The sequence below is a fragment of the Trichechus manatus genome, unplaced genomic scaffold, assembly GCF_000243295.1.
Source record: "Trichechus manatus latirostris isolate Lorelei unplaced genomic scaffold, TriManLat1.0 scaffold00001, whole genome shotgun sequence".
In the NCBI taxonomy this organism is placed as follows: Eukaryota; Metazoa; Chordata; class Mammalia; order Sirenia; family Trichechidae; genus Trichechus; species Trichechus manatus.
The window spans coordinates 15,658,514-15,677,395 of record NW_004443937.1 but is presented as its reverse complement, the minus strand read 5'-3'; the positions used below and the strand labels follow the sequence as shown (position 1 = coordinate 15,677,395).

At 50.6% G+C, this 18,882-nt stretch overlaps 1 protein-coding gene and 1 pseudogene across 1 annotated transcript in view; both read right to left on the bottom strand.

Annotated features, from left to right (window-relative positions):
- The window catches only part of IQSEC1 (IQ motif and Sec7 domain ArfGEF 1), a 216,068-nt gene extending 206,598 nt beyond the window's left edge, over positions 1 to 9,470 (bottom strand). The window contains exon 1 of the mRNA XM_004368377.2: positions 9,347 to 9,470. Coding sequence (XP_004368434.1) covers positions 9,347 to 9,369 — 23 coding nt within the window. The 5' untranslated portion in view covers positions 9,370 to 9,470. The remainder of the gene's footprint in view (positions 1 to 9,346) is intronic.
- On the bottom strand, positions 986 to 1,086 carry LOC111819797 (uncharacterized; annotated as a pseudogene).
- Positions 9,471 to 18,882: the final 9,412 nt, after the last annotated feature.

The window sequence follows — 18,882 nt, the reverse complement described above, 5'->3', positions numbered from 1 at the left end:
TTGAGCCGACATCACACCACATCTGGCTTCTGAACCCCTCGCCCCACCGGTCCTGCCTCTCCCTCAGTCTGTGACAAGTCAATTTGCCAGAAGCCAATTCACTGAACAGTCAGTTTGCAGGATGACAAAATTCTGAATCGTACTTGTTTCCCTAACCTTTTCATTTTAGTCACTGGTTTTCATTTTTGTCCTCAAAATGGCATTTTAAGGAATGTTCACTTGTCTCTTCCCCAGCTCCTAGCTGCTGTGGTGGGGGGAGGGGAGAAGAAGAGGGGTAGTGAGGGGCGGTGAAGAGCTAGTGAAGAATATGGTGGAACTGGGCAGAGGGTGCACAGGAGTTGGTGGTAGGTGGGCAGGCAGGCAGGCCCAAGGCCTCAGGCGAGGCCCATCTGAGGGGAGGTCTCTGGGGAAAGGTGGACAAGACCCTGCTCCAGCAGCCATCTGCCCTCTAAGGCCTGTTGGCAGAGCAGGTCTCAAACTCAGATGGTCAGGGTTCCTGTTCCCATAGCTGGGGCCGGCTAGGCCCTGACTGCAGATAAAGCGGATTGTGCTGCCTTTTGGGGGTGGTGGGGGATGCTGGTTCCAGTGCTCTGGGGAGGGTTCAGCCTCAGGGAGAAGGGGTGAAAGGGCCTGAGGAGGAGGGACAGTAACCAGTTGGTCTCAGGGACCTGGGCTGGAAGTGGGGGTGGAGTTGCGAAACTTCCTCTGTCCCACGGTCCGCAGGGGTCTCAACCCTTCAGACCCAGTGCCTTGTTTTTAATCTTTGAAAATGTTTGTTGATTAAAAAAAAAAACCTATGACTGCTGTTTTCAAGTACATTCTATAGAGACTATTTTCATTTCTATACGTGAGCTGCTTACATTTACAAACATTCGCAATTATAGTTGATAAAAAATGTGTTATCTTACTGGCTTATTTATATATTTTTCATTTTTATTGTGGTGAAATATATGTAACAAAACATTTGCTGTTGTAGTCATTTTTTAAAAATATGGAACGCTTCATGAATTTGCATGTCACCCCTGCTCAGGCGACATGCTAATGTCTGTATGGTTCCAATTTTTGTGTATGTGCTGAAGTGAGCACCCACTTCCTTTTTTTAAATTAAACTTTTTATTTTGAGACAATCGTAGATTTACATGTAGTTTATAAGAGACCATACAAAAGGGGTCATCTACTCAGTTTCTCCCCAATGGTAACATCTCGTAAAACTACAAGAGCAATATCAAGTCAGGTCACAGCTAGGACACTAACGCTGATCCAGCCCACCCATCTCCTTCAGGTCCCCCAGTGGTACCAGTGTTTGTGTGTGTGTGCGTGTGTGTGTATGTGTGTGTGTGTTTAGTTCTGTGCAGTTTTGTCACTGGTGTAGGTTCGTGTATCCACCACCACAGTCAAGATACAGGGCACACCATCACCACAAGAATCCCTTGTCCTGAGCTCCCTCTTTTTATAACCAAAGCTTTGTGCTACCCTCTTCTCTGTTTTGAAATAAAGTTCGCAAATAATATAATCTAGCTACATACATTTTTTTAAAAAACAAAAATCAACAGAATGCCCTTAAAATAAGGAAAGCAATGTATAATGAAATACTGGGTCATGGTGGGCACGTCTTTATCACAAGGGATAAGGAAGAAGCCAGTCTCCTTCTTTTCTGTGTGACGGCTACAAACCCAGACGGATATAGGGGCTGCTGGGGACTCAATCACCTGAGGGGCCCTGCCCTTGGTGCTGTAATGCTCTGAAAGGCGGCAGCTCTGGGCAGAGCTCTGAACATATCAAAGTATCTTCTCTACACTTGGAGAGCAGTTGTGTTCCTGGAAAACTCAATATGTATTAAACTCATATGTAATGTATTTTGTGGTTCAGATGTCAGATGGAGTGAGGTTCCAGGCCCAGATAACTATACATGGATTTTTGCTTCCATGAATATCTGGTGAGACCTCTGGAAGGTCTTGGTGCTGTGGGACAGCCCTATACATCATAAGGTGTCACATCCCTGGCCCGTCACACCCAAATGTCCGCCCACACCTTCAGTCACTCAAAGGGCAGTGCAGGTCCTGGAGAGCCCCGGCTCACACTCTCTGCCCCAGCATCAGCAGCACCACCTATGTCTGTTTCCCGGCACCCAGCCCAGGCCCGATGTCCAGTAGGTGCTAATAAATGTGCCAGACAGAACTGAGCTGGATAGGGAGTAGGCCAAGGTGGTGATGCTAAAGTCATGACAAATGGGCTCCCATGAGGCCTGGGGGATCTCAACCTGGGACACTGCAGGCCCAACCCACCACCTCCTTCTCCTGCAAAATGGAGCAGCACGTGGCTCTGCTTCCTTCATGGAGGTCCTGCTGCGAGCAGCGGGCCAGGGCTTCCCACCTGACGGAGCCCACTGCTTTCCTCCGGGGTTGATCACCTTGTCCCCAAGCAGTGTTCAATTCCAGAACCACGGAGTGGTGACTAGAAACTGAACTGCTCTATGGCCTGGGTTCACTGGGTCCAGGGCCTCAGTGACACAGCAGTGACATGCATGTACACACACACAGCTTCTCTGGAAGGACCCAGAGAAACTGGACACCGTGGTGACTGCTGGGCAGAGGGGCCCACTTTGCACTGTGTGCAGACTTTTTGTACCGTGGGGATGAATTATCTCTCAATGACATGACTAAATAAAAAATAACACAAAAGATCTAAGCAGGTACTATCCCTTTCAAGATCCAATTATTTCCCACTTTGAATTTTTTGTTGATACCATACCAGGTGTTTTCATTAATGGAAGGTATGCTGAATCAAGGAACATTTCTGAAATTTTGTTATGAAATAAGGATTCTGATACATATTTTGTGGGGGCACATATGTCCCAAACAAACATTAAAATTTACAACACAGATCAATACATACATTTGGTTACATTGGGCACCTCTGGTTTTCCAAATATGACACACACACACACACACACACACATACACACACACAAAAAAACAAAGCCACCAGGGCTCCCTAACTATCCCACAGAAAACCACAAATATGCTTACAAGGCTTATCTAGCTGTGCAAAAGCCAAGAGACAAAAGTTTGACCCAATCACACTTCCTGGATGCACTGCCTTATACCCAAGCCTTCTACCTTAGTGAATTTTCACCAAAGAACATTTCTTTTGTTTTTCACCATTATACAAGCCCCCACTGGAGGGCAGCATACACTCCTAGTGGGACAAGTGGCCTCCCAAGAAACCTGAGAACCCAAAAATGTTTGTGGATGCATTCTGTCCCAAGAACCATAAAAGGGTTACTTGTATGACTAAAAATATGGTGAGCACCTCCTGAGTCCAGGCACTGTGTTTCCAAGGCACCCCAAGGGTCCAGCTTCCTGGGCTGTTTTTGACCTGGAGGACTGTGTTCTGGGTGGGAATCCCGAACTCCCACCCCCTCAGCCCTGCCCTGGCCCAGAAACCCCGATGAAGGCAGTGGAAGCATCTGTGGGTCTCCTCAAGCCAGACTCTGCTCGCCCATGAGTCCACGCCAGGGACCCCTGGGGCAGGGCTGAGCAGTCTTCTGAAGGAGGTTGAACATCGTTACTCAGGTCTGCCTTGATCGAGAGATGGTGATTGGTGCCTCATGAGGGCTGGCCCTGGGATGAAGGCTGGGAAAGAAGGCAGGGCCCAGTCTAGGGGAAGACAGATAAGCAGGCCACTGGTAACAACAGTGAGGTGAGAGCGTGGTGAGGGGCACCAGTTTTGCCTGAGGGAGTTCAGAAAGAGGCTTGTGCTGGATCTTGGGTCTGAGGTGAGTGGGGAACTGTCATTCCTGGCTGAGGAATGGGCAGCGGCAGAAGTGTGGAGGAGAGGCCACAGGCAGCAGATGGTGTGTGGTGGGGCCAGGGGGAGGACAGGGGCAGCAGGAAGAGAGAAGGTCGCAGGGCCGGTGGGGCAAGAGGGTGCATGGAGAAGAAAGAAGAGAAGGGGAGTGTGTATGGGGCCCCCACTGCTCCCGGGGCCCCACCCTCTTGATGTTCTTCTCAGCCCTGACCCGAGCTGCAGGGCTCTGGCGTGGCCTCTCTTCTCCAGACTGTTTACAGTTATAGCCTCGCCAGGCCTGGCATACAGATGAGGTGCCCAGTAACCACTGTGTGTGGAGTGATGAGTGAGGGAGTGGTGTACGACCACCCCACCTGACCACAAGCAATGTGTGGTGTTGGGGGCTCCTCTCCCCTTGCCTGCTGTGTGGTGTCCCTGCATAACTGAGGATGGGGATGGATTGGCCCTGCTGCTCTGCCCCAAGAAGAGGACACGGGCCCAGAGAGGGCGAGAGGCCTGCCCAGAGCCACACAGCAAAGCAGGGGCAGGGCTGGAGCAGAGCCTCCTTCCTCTGGTGTGTGAGTGCCCAGGGTCCAGGGCTCAGAGGTCAAGGGGCAGAGGGTGTTGTCACCCCCTTTGTCCCGCAGGGAGGTTATAGAGAGATATAAAGTGTCTTTGGAGCCTCCCGGGTGTGCGGGAGGGAAAGAAGAAAGAGGAGCCAGCATGACGTGTGGCAGACAGGTGCTGCCGAATCAGCAGTGCCCGCTGGAGAGTGGCGGGCCCTGTGAGCCTGGTGGTGGCCTCATCAGCACCATAGCCTGCGTCTCTCTGTCCAGCAACAATGCCTCCTGGGCCCCCACTGGCAGTGACAAGACTAGCCTCATCCATGAGTCCAGATGCTGGGCTCCCAGCCACTACGAGACAAAGTACCATCAACGTGGAAAACAAGGTGGCTGACGGCAGGACGGACCGAAGCTGTGGCGGAGAAGGACACTCCATTCCAGGCCAGGGTGAGGGTGAAGGGGCTGGAGGCAGAAACTCGGGGCCTCTGGCCCTCCTGTCTGTCTGTCTATCCTTCCTTCCCTTCCTCATTCCACCTTCTGTGTACCTGGCGCCTGATGGCCAGAGACACAGGGCAGGTCAGACACTGCCCTCCTCCCCCAAGGGTGAAGACGGGGAGAGCCTGGAGTCAGCATTCAGGCTCTTTTCATACCCAGGGAACAGGGTCATTCCTGAACCATGATTCCGGGCTGCAGCCAGCCCAGGCGCTCTGAAGTCACACACAGGAGTCATCTTAGCTCTTCACAAATGGACAGGAGGTAACAACAGAACTCTTCACAGTCTGCCACGTGGAGAACGCGGGAGGGTTAGGGAAGGCCCAGATAAAGGGAGCAGCAGAGGATGACGAGCCCCGCTCCCCCCACACCGGCCGGGTCCTGGCTAAGAACTGACCTCCTCACCAGTGGTGACGTCTGCAAGAGAAAGCTCAGGGTCCTTGTCCAGGTTGCTGGGCACCAGACCAGGCCAGACCTGAGTTAACATGTGGAGGTCAGGTGGGGAAACTGAGGCCTGGAGAGGGGAAGAGTTTTTCTCACCCCAGGTCATAGAGTCAGCCAGTTGAGACCGTGCTGTCACTGGCTAGCAGCCCACAGGGTGAGTCCACACTGCCCTCACTAGCGCTGGCTGCCAGTTCCTGCCCTCCCTTGCAGTTTTCCTGACTGCCCTAGTGGGCGTGAGGGGGTCCAAGGCCTGCCCTCAGAGATACGTGTGCCCTGCTATTGACATGGGAAAAGGATTGTGGGGCATGATGCCTGATTTCTCCTCTGCACTCCCTGCCCAGCCTTGCCCCCTCCAACTTCCCTGCGCAGCCCAGCCATCTAACCGTGCCCCCACCCCCAAGCCCTTCGATGGCCCCTTATGGCCCACAGCCTGCAGGGAAAGGCCTCCTGGCACTGGATCCTGCCCACACCTCAACTCTCACTTCCTACCCGCCTCATACCCAAGACTCAGGCCAGACACAGTTACATTCAGTAGAGTGCCTTCAGTATAACAGAGTGTTAAGAGTTGGACTTGGGGGCCTGACTGGTTCAAGTCCCAGCTCTGCCCCCTGCTAAGCGTTACCTGGGGCAAGTTGTTCTGTGATTCAGTTGCGTAGTCTGTACAATGGGCATAATAACAGCCCCATCTCCCAGAGTCACTGTGAAGGTCAAATGAGTGCAAAGCACTTGGTACAACTGGAGTGACCACCTACAAGCTCCCCTTCATTTCCACGGAAAAGCGTCACTGCATGTGTCTGCCTTAGGCTGGGGAGACCACTCCCTGTTCCTGGGTCACCTTTCTGTCACAACCTTTGGCATGTCTCTCCCCTGGCCTGCTGTCTCTTCCCTAGCCTGCTGGCACCTAGAAGGCAGAAATGATTTCTTATACGGCTCTGTACCCCACTGCTTAGGGCAATACCTGGTACATGATCCATACATTCCGCCATACTGAGTAATGACAACATGGCCAGGGCTGTTGTGGGTGCTGGAAATAACGGTGGCTCACAAAGAGTCAGAACCTCTGTCCGGGCCAAGCTGACACTCTTGTGGCAAAGACAACAAACCAATAGGCAAGTAAAATGTACAGCAAAATATCTAGAATAGGCAAATGCATAGAGACAGAAAGTAGATTAGTGGTTCCCAGGAGCTCAAGAGTGGAGGGAATAAGGGAGTTGTTGCTTAACGGGTATAGTTTCTCTTTGGGGTGATGAAAAGTTTTGGAAATACATAGTGGTGATGGATGTATAACATAGTAATTGTAATTAAACCCACTGAACTGTACCCTTACAATGGTTAAAATGGCAAATTTTATGTTCCATATGTTTAACCACAATAAATTTAAAAATATTCAGCAGCAGGTGAGATGGAGACAGTGGGAAGGAGACAAGTGAAGCAGGAGGCACACAGGCAGCTCAGGGTAGGGTGTGCAGCGGAGACTTGATGTAGAGAAATATGCCCTGGGAAGGTGATGTCTGGGGAAAGACACGGAGGGAGAGAGAGAGAGGGCCACACAGTCATCTGAGGATAGTTCCAGGCCGAGAGTGAATGAATGCACGAATGAATGAATGAGCAGTGGGCATAGCAGTCAGGAGAGCGCCCGGCTCCAGCCCACTGGGAAGCATACATCTCACTCACGCACTATGACTAGTCTTACAGCCCAACCTCCAGGACAGGCGTGCCCATCAGAACGGTGGTTACCATATGAAGTGATAATAAAGATGCTGAGGTAGTTACAGTCTGAAGGGGGGCCGACCTTAATTACGATGCCATTAATTAAGCTGTCAGCACGGTAATGACCTCGATGGTTAGCAAGTCTGACTAAGGAACTGATTATTGGAGGCCTCGTGATTTCCCTCACTGATGAATAAATTCTCTCCTGCTTTGACTGTCATTTTTCACCGGGTTACTACACCAGCCCCCGAGTAACAGCCCAGGCTGAGACCTGTCCTCTCCACAACAGAGTGGATCCCATATGCTCCACTCCAGCTGGTGTTCAGTCAGGTGTCCAGTGGGGCAGGAGGGCAGAGAGAAGAAAACGGAGGGCAGAAAGGTGGAAGGCAGGGTGGGAGGCCCATAGGCCAGGCTTCCCCAGGCTTCAGGATGAGGTGGTCCTGCATGCGAAGAGGGGGAGGGGGCAAGCGTGCAGCATACTGGGGTGGGGGGGCAATGTTGCCAAATACATCATAGGAAATAGCTGTATGACCTTAGTCAGGTCCCTACACCTCTCAGAGCCTTGGCTTCTTCCTCTGTAAAATGGGTCAACAACGCTGCATTTACAACAGTTGGTGAGACTCAGTTAACATGTGGAGGTCAGGTGGGGAATGCTTTGGTGCCAAACAGGGCAGCTCTGATGTCAGCCACGATGCTGCTGTGCTTAAAGACTTCAGCTGCCATGAAAGTTAAAAACCCAGAAGTACTCAAATCCTCGTCACCTTTCCACATATAAGTGCCGGTGACAACATGGTGTGAGCAGATGTGTGGACGAGTATGAGGTCTGGGGCGGGGAGATGGTGGGCAAACACAAGCCTATCAGGTACCCACTGTGCCACCCCAGCAAGGCCTGCTCAAAACCCTCCTGCAAAAACAAGGGCAATGGCTCCTCTCAGGCACCCCTCTCCCACCCAGCCTCTCTGGAATCTGGATGCCACTGTGCATGCTTTGTGAGCCTGCAAGCAGAGGAAGAGTGAAAACACCCACAGGAATGGGAGGCCAGGGCCTGGGGCCCCGACGAGCATGCCCAGACAAGCCCCTCTTTGAGGTGAGCAGGCAAGGGCTGGCAAAGGTGTGTTCAGGAGAAGACAGCTGCCTCGGAAAGACCTACTCCCAGCGACATCGACGAAGTTCCACGCCAGGAAAGGATTTACTATTTGTTTCCAAAAATACAGCCAGGGCCTTGTCACCGGAAGTGAGAACTGTGACGTGCTCTTCTCACATCAACAAACCAACCTGTAGGCTCTTCCACTAAAAAGGCAAATGAAAACTACAGCCAAGCGGCGCCTTGGAGGCCACCAATCTGGGGCTGCTGACTCAGCCAGAGGTATGTTTACTTCCCTTCATGCTCCAGCAGTGAAGGACTGCCCCTCAATGGAAGAGATTGGGGCCATTTAACTAGGGACTCCACGGGCCTTTGCCATAGCGAGGCCTTGGGGTAGCCCCCTGGCCCAAGCCTGCTCTGTAACCGTGCAAGGCCTGAGGTCCCTGAACAGCTCCATACAAGCCAGGCATTGGGCAAGCTGTCTAGAGTAGGTGGAGGCGTGAAGCTGGGTCTCAACCTCCACGGCCTGGGGTCCCTGAGGAGGGGTCCTGTAAGGTCAGTGAGCAAATGTCCTGCACCCTAGAAGAGCATGCTGCACAGCCCCAGAAAGCTTCGAGGGAAGCTGGTATTCCATTCCTGCTGCCCCCCGGGGAGCCTGGCTTAAGGAGGCTGGGGCTTCGGTTTCCATAAATAATCGGGCCTCGTGATGTCACCGCCCCATGCAGACTGGAGCAGCCTCTGCCGCTGGCGCTGGGCCCAGCAGACAGGCGCCCTGCCACCAGCCCACAGAACACCTGGGAGGCACAGTGGACACTGTTGCCCTCTGCCCTCCTGCCCCGAGGACACATCACCCTGCCACGGCATTAGCCTGACTGCCAGCCTTCATCAACATGGCCAAAGTGCCAGTCACTGCCGTGCTGGGTTCCAGGGCTGTTTCCAAACAGACGCACTGCAGGCTCTACCAAAAGCCAAATGGTAGCAGCAGCTCCAGGGACCCAGTATATGCATGGGGGGATACCTGCCCCTCAGAGACAGGGAATTTCACAGCCTGATGGAGACCTGCTGACTAATAGCCTTTTTCTCATCGTCACCACTGACAAACCCCTCCGCTGCAGGGGTCATGCCTGCCTGGTGGCCAGCTCTCTCTGCAAGCCACCTGGGTGCCCTGACCCCCCCTCCAGGCCTCACGCCAGCTTCAAGCCCCACCCAGTTGAGGCCCCCTTTGACCTATAGTCTCAGGTATAAACCTGCTACGTATACTCACAAATAGCGTCTTCTGCAAGCCATCCTGCCTGGGGTCAGTTTTCCTTTCTGGCGCTCTCTCTCTCCCCAGCTCGGGAGGCTCAACGTGGTTAGAGGGGGAGCAGGATGCTCAGGGAGAAGTGGAAGGGAATAAAATGAATAAAATGAAATTGGAAGGCGAGTCACATTCCTGGGGGTGGCGTGCCGCATCCACGGAGGCTGGGGAGAGAGCAGGGGCAGGGTGGCAGCATCGGGCCCTTGGCACGAAGGGCTCACACCGTACCCAGGGGACTGCGAGGAGGTCGAGTCACCATGGTCACCAGGCGGGGCCAGGGCATCTGCCTTGCTGCTACCTGGGACCTCCTCGGGATTTTTCCTTCCCGTGCATCCGCGATGAGGGGCGCGGGGAGGAGGAGGGGAGTGCTAGGTGCAAGCCTGCGCCGGGTTTGCTCTCGCAGCATCCGGAGGAGGAGCGGGCGCCCGGAGCCTCCCCAGGCGCCCAAGGAGCAACGAAGTGCGGCCATGCTGGACCAATCGCCGAGGCGCTCGTCGCCATGGCAACTGCAGCATCAGGCGCGGCCGCCTCGCGGCGCTTTCGCAGCAAAGTAGTCACACAGTCGTCCAGAGCGCGGGGCGCAGGCGGGCAAATGGGAGGGTGCAGCGGCCGCTCTGGCCCCTTCCTGTCCCGCGCTGGAAACCTGGAAATCGCTAAAATGCGCGCTCTGTCCTGGAGCCTGCAATGACACTGCTTTCCAGGCTAGATTCTGCGCCTTTGGCACGGAGACATTCGAGCCACCGAGTGCACAGGCGCACGCCCTGGAGTCAGGCCGACCGGTTCCAGTCCTGGCTCTGCCATCTAAGGGCCTTGTGACCTTGGGCAGGCAGCTCCCCTTCTGGAAGGCTTGATATATGCTACTGTAAAATAGGATCATAACAGCTATGACACAGGGTTACAGGAGGGTTTACCACAGACTACCCACAGTCAGAAACCCTGGTAGCCTAGTGGTTAAGAGCCACGGCTGCTAACCCAAAGCTCGGCAGTTCAAATCCACCAGGTGCTCCCTGGAAACCGTATGGGGCAGTTCCCCGTATGGAGCAGTTCTACTCTGTCCCATAGGGTCACTATGAGTTGGAATCCACTCGACAGCACACAGTTGCTGCACACAGGTAGCACTGCTGTTGTTAGGTGCCGTCAAGTCTGTTCTGACTCATAACGACCCAATGTACAACAGAATGAAACACTGCCCGGTCCTGCGTCATCCTGACAATTGTTATCCTTGAGCCCATTGCTGCAGCCACTGTGTCAATTCATCTCCTTACGGGTCTTCCTCTTTTTCTATGACCCTCTACTTTACCAAACATGATGTCCTTCTCCAGGGATTGTTCCCTCCTGATAATATGTCCAAAGTACGGGAGACAAAATGTCACCATCCTTGCCTCTAAGGAGCATTCTGGCTGTACTTCTTCCAAGACAGATTTAGATTTATTTGTTCTTCTAGCAGTCCAAGGTATATGCAATATTCTTCACCAACACCATTAATTCAAAGGCATCAATGCTCTTCGGTCTTTCTTATTCATTGTCCAGTTTTCACATGCATATGAGGCGACTGAAAATACTATGACTTGGGTCAGGTGCACCTTAGTCTTTAAAGTGACATCTTTGCCTTTTAACACTTTAAAGGAGTCTTTTGCAGGAGATTTGCCCAATGCATAGTAAGCACACTAGTTATGATTTATGCTGGCCAGGCCCTGAAGGGAGTTAGACTGGGGCTAGGGAGAATTTCTTGCCCAGCTGTGGTGCCCATTTATTCATTCATCCATTTAACACCCCTAAGCACCTCCCATGTGCCAGGCACTGCTTTTGGATTGGTAACACAATGATGAATAAGGCCAGCACATGATCTGCTCTCATCGTGCTTCCGTTCTAAAAGGGTGGATAGAAACTATATGTAATCAAATACATAATTCTGCATGCTAATAAAAATAAAGGAAAAGAGAGATGAGGGAGGGAAGAAAAAGAGAGGGAGGAAGGCAGAACATGGTACATTAGATAGGGTGGTCAGGAAAGGCCTCTCTCAGAGGGCGCATGTGGGTTGAGGCCTGACTAATGGAAGATCTAGAAGAGGAGCTTTCAGGCAGAGGAAGGAGCAAGTGTCAAGGTCCTGAGGTAGTAAAGCTTAGTTTATTTGAGTAACATGGAGAAGGCCAGCTTGGCTAGAGCGAGTGCGCCTCAGGGAGAGCGAAGGTGAGAAGGAAGTCACATCCATCCTCCCCTCCCAGATTCCCCTTGCTCTCACACACGGATCTCTCCCTATTCGGTGCTAAACTGACCAGAGTCTCTGTTTTCTCATCTGTAAATCAGGAACCCCAAATCTATCTTGGATACAAACACAGATACAGATATATAGAGATAGATATCTATCTTAGTATACAAATACAAATACACATATATATATATATATATATATATATATATATATATATATATGTGCGTGTGTACATATAGGAGCCCTGGTTAACAGCACGGCTGCTAACCAGAAGGTCGTTGGTTCAAATCCACCAGCCGCTCCTTGGAAACCCTATGGAGCAGTTCTACTCTGTCCTATAAGGTCACTGTGAGTCGTATATAAAACATTTTATGCTTTATAATCCTACTGACAACCCTAATGAGGTATAATATTATCATCCCATTTTACAGAGGAAGAAACTAAAGCCCAGAGGTTCTGCAGCTGGTCCAAGATCACCCAGTGGTGATTGGTGATGTAGCCGGGGCAGTCTGGCTCCAGAGTCTCAGCTCTTAACTGCCTGCAATGCTGCCTCGATTTAAACCCAAATCTGTGTAACTCCTAAGCCTGAACTCTAGAAACTCCCTTCAGGATCTCCTGAAAGTGGTGATTATTTTATCATTCCCATTTTACAGAGGAGGAAACCAGGGCTCAGAGAGGTGGAGAGGGCCTTCTGTGATTGCAGAGTCACACCAGAGTCCCTTTCCTGGGCTTCCTCTCTCACTCCACGGAACCTGCCTGGGGCCCAGGAAACCCATCCTGCACATCCATTGCTTCTTGGAATTTCCCCCTTATAAACTTACAAGTATTTTTCTTATATTTTGTTATTATTTCAAAACAGGGCAAATGGCCAAGACCCCAACATTCAGAAACACATGCCAAGATTGTAGGCTTTTACGAAACATTGACGACGCACCTTGATGGTGCTTACAACACGCTGGGGCTCCTTTGATTTCTGATGCTCATGTGCAGCACAGGGTCAGGCACAGGGATGCCCCAATCGTTGTGGAGCTGAGACCCTGACTCTGGTCTCTGACTTCAGAACGTAAGTTCATCCCTTCAGGAAGTGACAGAGGTCACTAGCCAAGGGGTGCCCTCACCTGGCTGAGGGCTGGGCACGTGCTTGGGCTTCCCCTACATCACTACCCAAGCTCTCACCGCCACCATGTGAGGGTGGGATTTATTAGCCCCACTTTCCAGATGTGAAGCTTGAGGACATGAGGGGGTCCAAGATCACACAGGAAGTGGTACTATAGGACTTGGTACCAGCCCGTCTGCCTTTCTTGATTCCCCTGAAGGATTTCAACTGTAACCAGGTGCCTGAGGTGGAGAGAGGGTGGCAGGCAGCCCTCTGATCACTGTCCCTTGACCTGATCACAGGCTCACTCACCACCTCTGCAGGCCTGGGCTGGAGCACAGCAGGAATCCAAGGGGCTCAGGCATTTGGTTGTGACAGCCCCTCACCCCAGCAGTCACACCCTGGTTGCTCTGGAGACGCCTGCACTCACCCCTGCCCCCACCTCATCACGGTGAACTCCCATAAGTAACCTGGGTTGGCAGGAGAAAGCAGCTGCCAAAGGGTGGGTCGGGAAACATGTCACATCAAGGATTCCCCCCAACCCACCCAGTGGAAGATTCCAGCCTGCAGGCTGCCAGGCAGTGACACTCATGCAGAGAGCAGCACACTCCTGCAACCTGCAGCCGATGTGCCTCTGTCCCCAAAATGAAAGGAGTGCAACAGAGTTTGGGTAAAGGAAAGACAGAAGAGGCTGGAGCACAGTCAACAGAGACTCCTGGCTGGGGACTATGGAGTCCCAGGAACAGAATGTCTTCATCTGGGGCCTCCCCACCTCCCCTGCTCTTCAGGTCACCAACTGTTCTCATTGTGGAGTTGTAGAAGCATAAACATTTTGATCCTCCTAATCTCACAATCACAAATCCTCCAAATTCCAGAATTTTATCTTCTTTTTGCTTAAGCTTTACATTTTAAAGAAGCTCAATCTTAATTATACAAATAATATGAAAATCCATTCTTCTTAAAAAAATAAAGTACCCTTTTACCAATCACCACCCCCTCCCAACCCTACTCCCTTTTTCCATCTCTGTTTGGAGCACATCCTTCCATAACTTTTTCTATGCATTTATCTCCATATGTATATGCCTAGAAAGAATACCAAGTATTACACATGGAACCTCAACAATGCATCATATTAAGTTATAAATATCCTCAGGTGTGGCCTGGAAGTCCCAGACCAAGGCACCCCAATTACTCCGAGGGTTATTTCTCCAGATCCAAGGACAAAGGCCACCTTACTTAGGGTAAAGCTAAGTCCTTTACCCGACAACCACCATAGAACATGATGAATACAATGGAAGCCCCCAGTTCGCTCATCAACCCTGCCCACCCACCATCATCATTTTGGTGTGACTCTTTCCCAATGCAGTTTCCCTACCTAGAGCTGTATTCACCGATGATATAAACACTTGGGCACGTTTTTCAGCTTTACAGAAATGGAATCATACTGCCCGTAGGTTTCTGCAGTTCTTGTTCTCCATTCAATGTTATGTTTGGGAGGCTGAATCATGGAGGTTCTAAACCAAACAGTCTTGCATGACGAGTTTCCAAATCACAGGCTTTTCTAATCACAGATGTGGGTTCAGGCTCCTAGAGTAGGGAGGGGCCTCGAAGGCCTGTAGACAGCCCTTCTAAACTTCTCGCCCGCCCCTGGCCCTCCTGAGCAGGCAGCGAGTGATCTTTGGGGATGTCTGTGGGCTTTGGGAGCTTGGCAATACTCCCTCTGCAGCTCACCCAACATCACCAAGGTAGCCTGTCCCGCGTCCTGGAGAAGAATATTGGGCCCAGCGCCAGGACAGCTAAGCGAGGTCTTTGCCAGGCAACTTAAACGGAATGGCTTCTGCTTCTAGATGCTCTCAGAGCCCTGGCCAACAGGAATCCGGAAGTCAGGGCTGGCATTGGGCCCCAATGGCCACTGTGCCAGGCTTGCTGCTGAGTGCACCAAGGATGACCTGGGTCCTCAGAGCCCACTGAGGCTATGATGAGGGTGGGGCCCTGCAGGCACACCCACAGAAGGTGGCTCTGCGTTTGAGCTGCGCTGACGGGGTGGGGGTGGGATGCGGGAGGCACAGGAGCCTGGCCCTTCTTGATTTCAACCCTGGCTGGCATGTTTCAGCTTCTGCTGGGGGTTGGGACTCTGAGTACTGCTCCTACAGCGGAGAGAACAAGCAGGAGCCGAGGACACTTGGACCAGCCAAGACACGAACGGCCAGAGACAAAGGGTCTGCAGAGTGAGAGTGCCCTGGGGTATGGGCTCCCCTCACCAGTAGGTGCTATATACCCCCCAACCCTCAAGCTCTGCACCTTCTCAGCAGGCAGCGTGGCCTGGTGAGCAAGACCAGGACTTCACAGCCTGCTACCTACCACCAGCTGTGTGACTTTAGGCAGGTAGCCCAAACTCAGCCTCCTCCTCTACACACTGGGGTTCAGAATAGTACCTTCCAAACCGTGAGGATTAAATAAGTTAATGCACGTGAAGAGGTTGGACCAGTGCCTGGTGCAGGGGGCCGCTCTGCAAGTCTTAGCTATTATCGTTGTTGTTGGTATTGTTTTAGAGCCAACGGGGCTGCTGGGGGTGTCCCTGGGTGGTGCAAACAGTGGAGTGCTCCACTACTAACCAAAAGGCTGGCTGTTTGAAACTACCCAGAGGCACCTCAGAAGACAGGCTTAGAGATCTACTTCTGAAAGTTTACAGACTTGAAAACTCTATGGAGCAGTTCTACTCTGCACACATGGGGTTGCCATAAGTCGGAATCCACTCCGTGGCAACTGGTTTGGTCCTTTTTGGGTTTTGGGCCACTGGAAAGTTCACAGATTTGAAACTCACTGGGCAGGGGCGTTAGGAGCCTGGGCATGGGTTCCCCCCCGCCCCACCTGGGGCAGGTCAACGCCCCTCCCTCTTAGGGTTGTGAGGCTCAAAAGACAGCAGGTGGCCCTTCCCACATCTGAGTCATTTTGTATCAATGTCTTCCAGTGTTAACATTTGCCCAATATTTTTCTTTAAACAATTTCCATTTTAAAAACAAAACCTTCTGTCACCACTGTAAGCAGTGTACAGGCACACCTCGGCGATAGCGCGGGTTCACTTCCAGACCACTGCAATAGAGCTAATATCGCAATAAAGCAAGTCACGAATTTTTTGGTTTTCCAGTGCATATAAAAGTTATGTTTACAATATTCTGTAGTCTATTAAGTGTGCAAAAGCATTATGTCTAAAAAAATGTACATACTTTAATTAAAAAATACTTTATTGCTAAAAAATGCTAACCATCATCTGAGCCTTTTTGCTGGTGGAGGGTCTCACCTCGATGTTGATGGCTGCCGACTGATCAGGGTGGTGGCTGCTGAAGGTTGGGGTGGCTGTGGCAATTTCTTAAAATAAGACAACAATGAAGTCTGCTGCATTGATTGACTCTTCCTTTCATGAGAGAATTTTCTGTAGCATGCAATGTTGTTTGATAGCATTTTACCTACCGTAGAACTTCTTTCAAAATTGGAGTCAATCTTCTCAAACCCTGCTGCTGCTTTATCAACTAAGTTTATGTAACATTCTAAATCCTTTGTTGTCATTTCAACAATGTTCACAGCATCTTCACCAGGAGTAGCTTCCATCTCAAGAAACCACTTGGCTTTGCTCATCCGTAAGAAGCGACTCCTCATCCATTAAAGTTTTATCATGAGATTGCAGCAACTCTGTTCTATCTTCAGGCTCCACTTCTAATTCTAGTTCTCTTGCTATTTCCACCACATCTGCAGTTACTTCTTCCAGTGAAGTCTTGAACCCCTCAAAGTCATCCATGAGGGTCAGAATCGACTTCTTCCAAACTCCTGTTAATGTTGATATTTTGATCTCCTCCCATGAATCATGAACGTTCTTAACGGCATCTAGAATGGTGAATCCTTTCCAGAAGGTTTTCAGTTTACTTTGCCCAGATCCATCAGAAGAATCACCATCTATGGCACTATAAAAAAATTTCTTTTTAAAAACCTTTACCGTCAAGTTGATTCCGACTCATAGCAACCCTATAGGACAGAGTAGAACTGCCCCATAGGGTTTCCAAGGAGGGGCTGGTGGATTCAAACTGCCAACCTTTTGGTTAGCAGCCAAATGCTTAAACCACTGTGCACCAGGGCTCTATAGCCTTATGAAATGTATTTCTTAAATAATAAAACTTGGAAGTCGAAATTACTCCTTGATCCATGGGCTGTAGAATGGATGTTGTGTTAGCAGGCATGAAAACAACATTAATCTCCTTGTACACCTCCATCGGCGCTCTTGGGTGATCAAGTACATTGTCAATGAGCAGTAATATTTTGAAAGGAATCTTTTTTTTCTGAGCAGTAGGTCTCAACAGTGAGCTTAGAATACTCAGTAAACCATGTTGTCAACAGATGTGCTGTCATCCAGGCTTTGTTGTTCCATTTATAGAGCACAGGCAGAGTAGATTTAGCATCATTCTTAAGGGCCCTAGGATTTTCCGAATGGTTAATGAGCACTGGCTTCAACTTAAAGTCACCAGCTACATTAGCCCCTAAGAAGAGAGTCAGCCTGTCCTTTGAAGCTTTGAAGCCAGGCATTGACTTTTCCTCTCTAGCTACGAAAGTCTAAGATGGCATCTCCTTCCAATATACAGCTGTTTCATCTACATTGAAAATCTGTTGATTAGTGTAGCCACCATCATCAATTATCTCAGCTGGATTTTCTGGATAACTTGCTGCAGCTTCTACATCGGCACTTGTTGCCTCACTTTGCAATTTTATGTTGTGGAGACGGACTTTTTCCTTAAACTCATGAACCAACATCTGCTAGCTTCAAACTGAAGAGAGTTAGGGCTTTGCTCTGGATTAGGCTTTGGCTTCAGGGAATGTTGTGGCTGGTTCGATCTTCTGTCCAGACTACCAAAACTTTCTCCCTCTGAATCAGCAGTAAGGCTGTTTCGTTTTCTTATCATTCATGTGTTCACTGGAGTAGCATTTTTAATTTCCTTCAAGAACTTTTCCTTTGCATTCACAACTTGGCTAACTGGTGCAAAATGCCTAGCTTTCAGCCTATCTTGGGTTTGGACATTCCCTCCTCATTAAGCTTAATCATTTCTAGCTTTTGATTGAAAGTGAGAACACTTAAGAGGCCATTGTAGGGTTATTAATTGGCCCAATTTCAATACTGTCATGTCTCAGGGAATAGGGAGGCCCAAGGAGATGGAGAGAGACGGGGGAATGGCCAATCGGTGGAGCAGTCAGAACACACACAACATTTATCGATTAAGTTCGCTGTCTTATATGGGCTCAGTTTGCGGTGCCACAAAACGATTATAATAGTAACATCAAAGATCACTGACCACAGATCACCATAACAGATATAATAATAATGAAAAAGTTTGAAATATTGCAAGAATTACCAAAATGTGACACAGAGACATGAAGTAAGCACATGCTGTTAGAAAAATAGTGCCAACAGACTTGCTCAATCCAGGGTTGCCACGAACCTTCAATTAGTAAAAAAATGCAATATCTGCGGAACGCAATAAAGTGAAGCATAATAAAATGAGGAGGTATGCCTGAGCTTGATGTGATAGTTACTTCCCTCCACCAACAAACATTGACATAGATGTGGTTATAAAAGACACCTGAGCTGTCACTACCCTGTGGGTCTGGTGGCCCACGATGCGGGCGGGACAGGGCAAGGAGGAGTGTCAGTGTAGGCAGCTGGGACGGCACTGTCCTTGGGTTGTGCTCAGGCAGACAGGGGAGCTGGGGGACGTACTCTGGGAAGGCCACGGGGCTGCTTTTTGTCACTGCTGGGCTGGTGAGTGCCCCTTTCCCTCCCAGGAAACCCACCTGCCCTAGTGGTTTCCACCCCTTCTCTGCTGGAGGGTTCTGCGGCACGCGTGCGAGTGCATGCATATGTGTTATGCGTGTGTCTGTCTGTCTTTGGTGATTTGCACTGCTCCCTGAGGGCAGGGAGGAGGAGGCCTCTGTCACCCGTACAAAGCAGGCAGCCACCTGAAGGCCTTTTGCCACCTTACATTATCTCTAGGGGCTGGTCTGAGGTTTTTGCCTCCTCCCTGGTCCTTGCAGGAATCTACAAAAGCAGTGTTGGGCTGTAGTGGTTGCAGCCCAGCATGGGTGAGCATTCACAGCCAGGCTCATACCCCCTGGCCTTCACTAAACACACTGATCGCTTGAGGACCGCAGCGC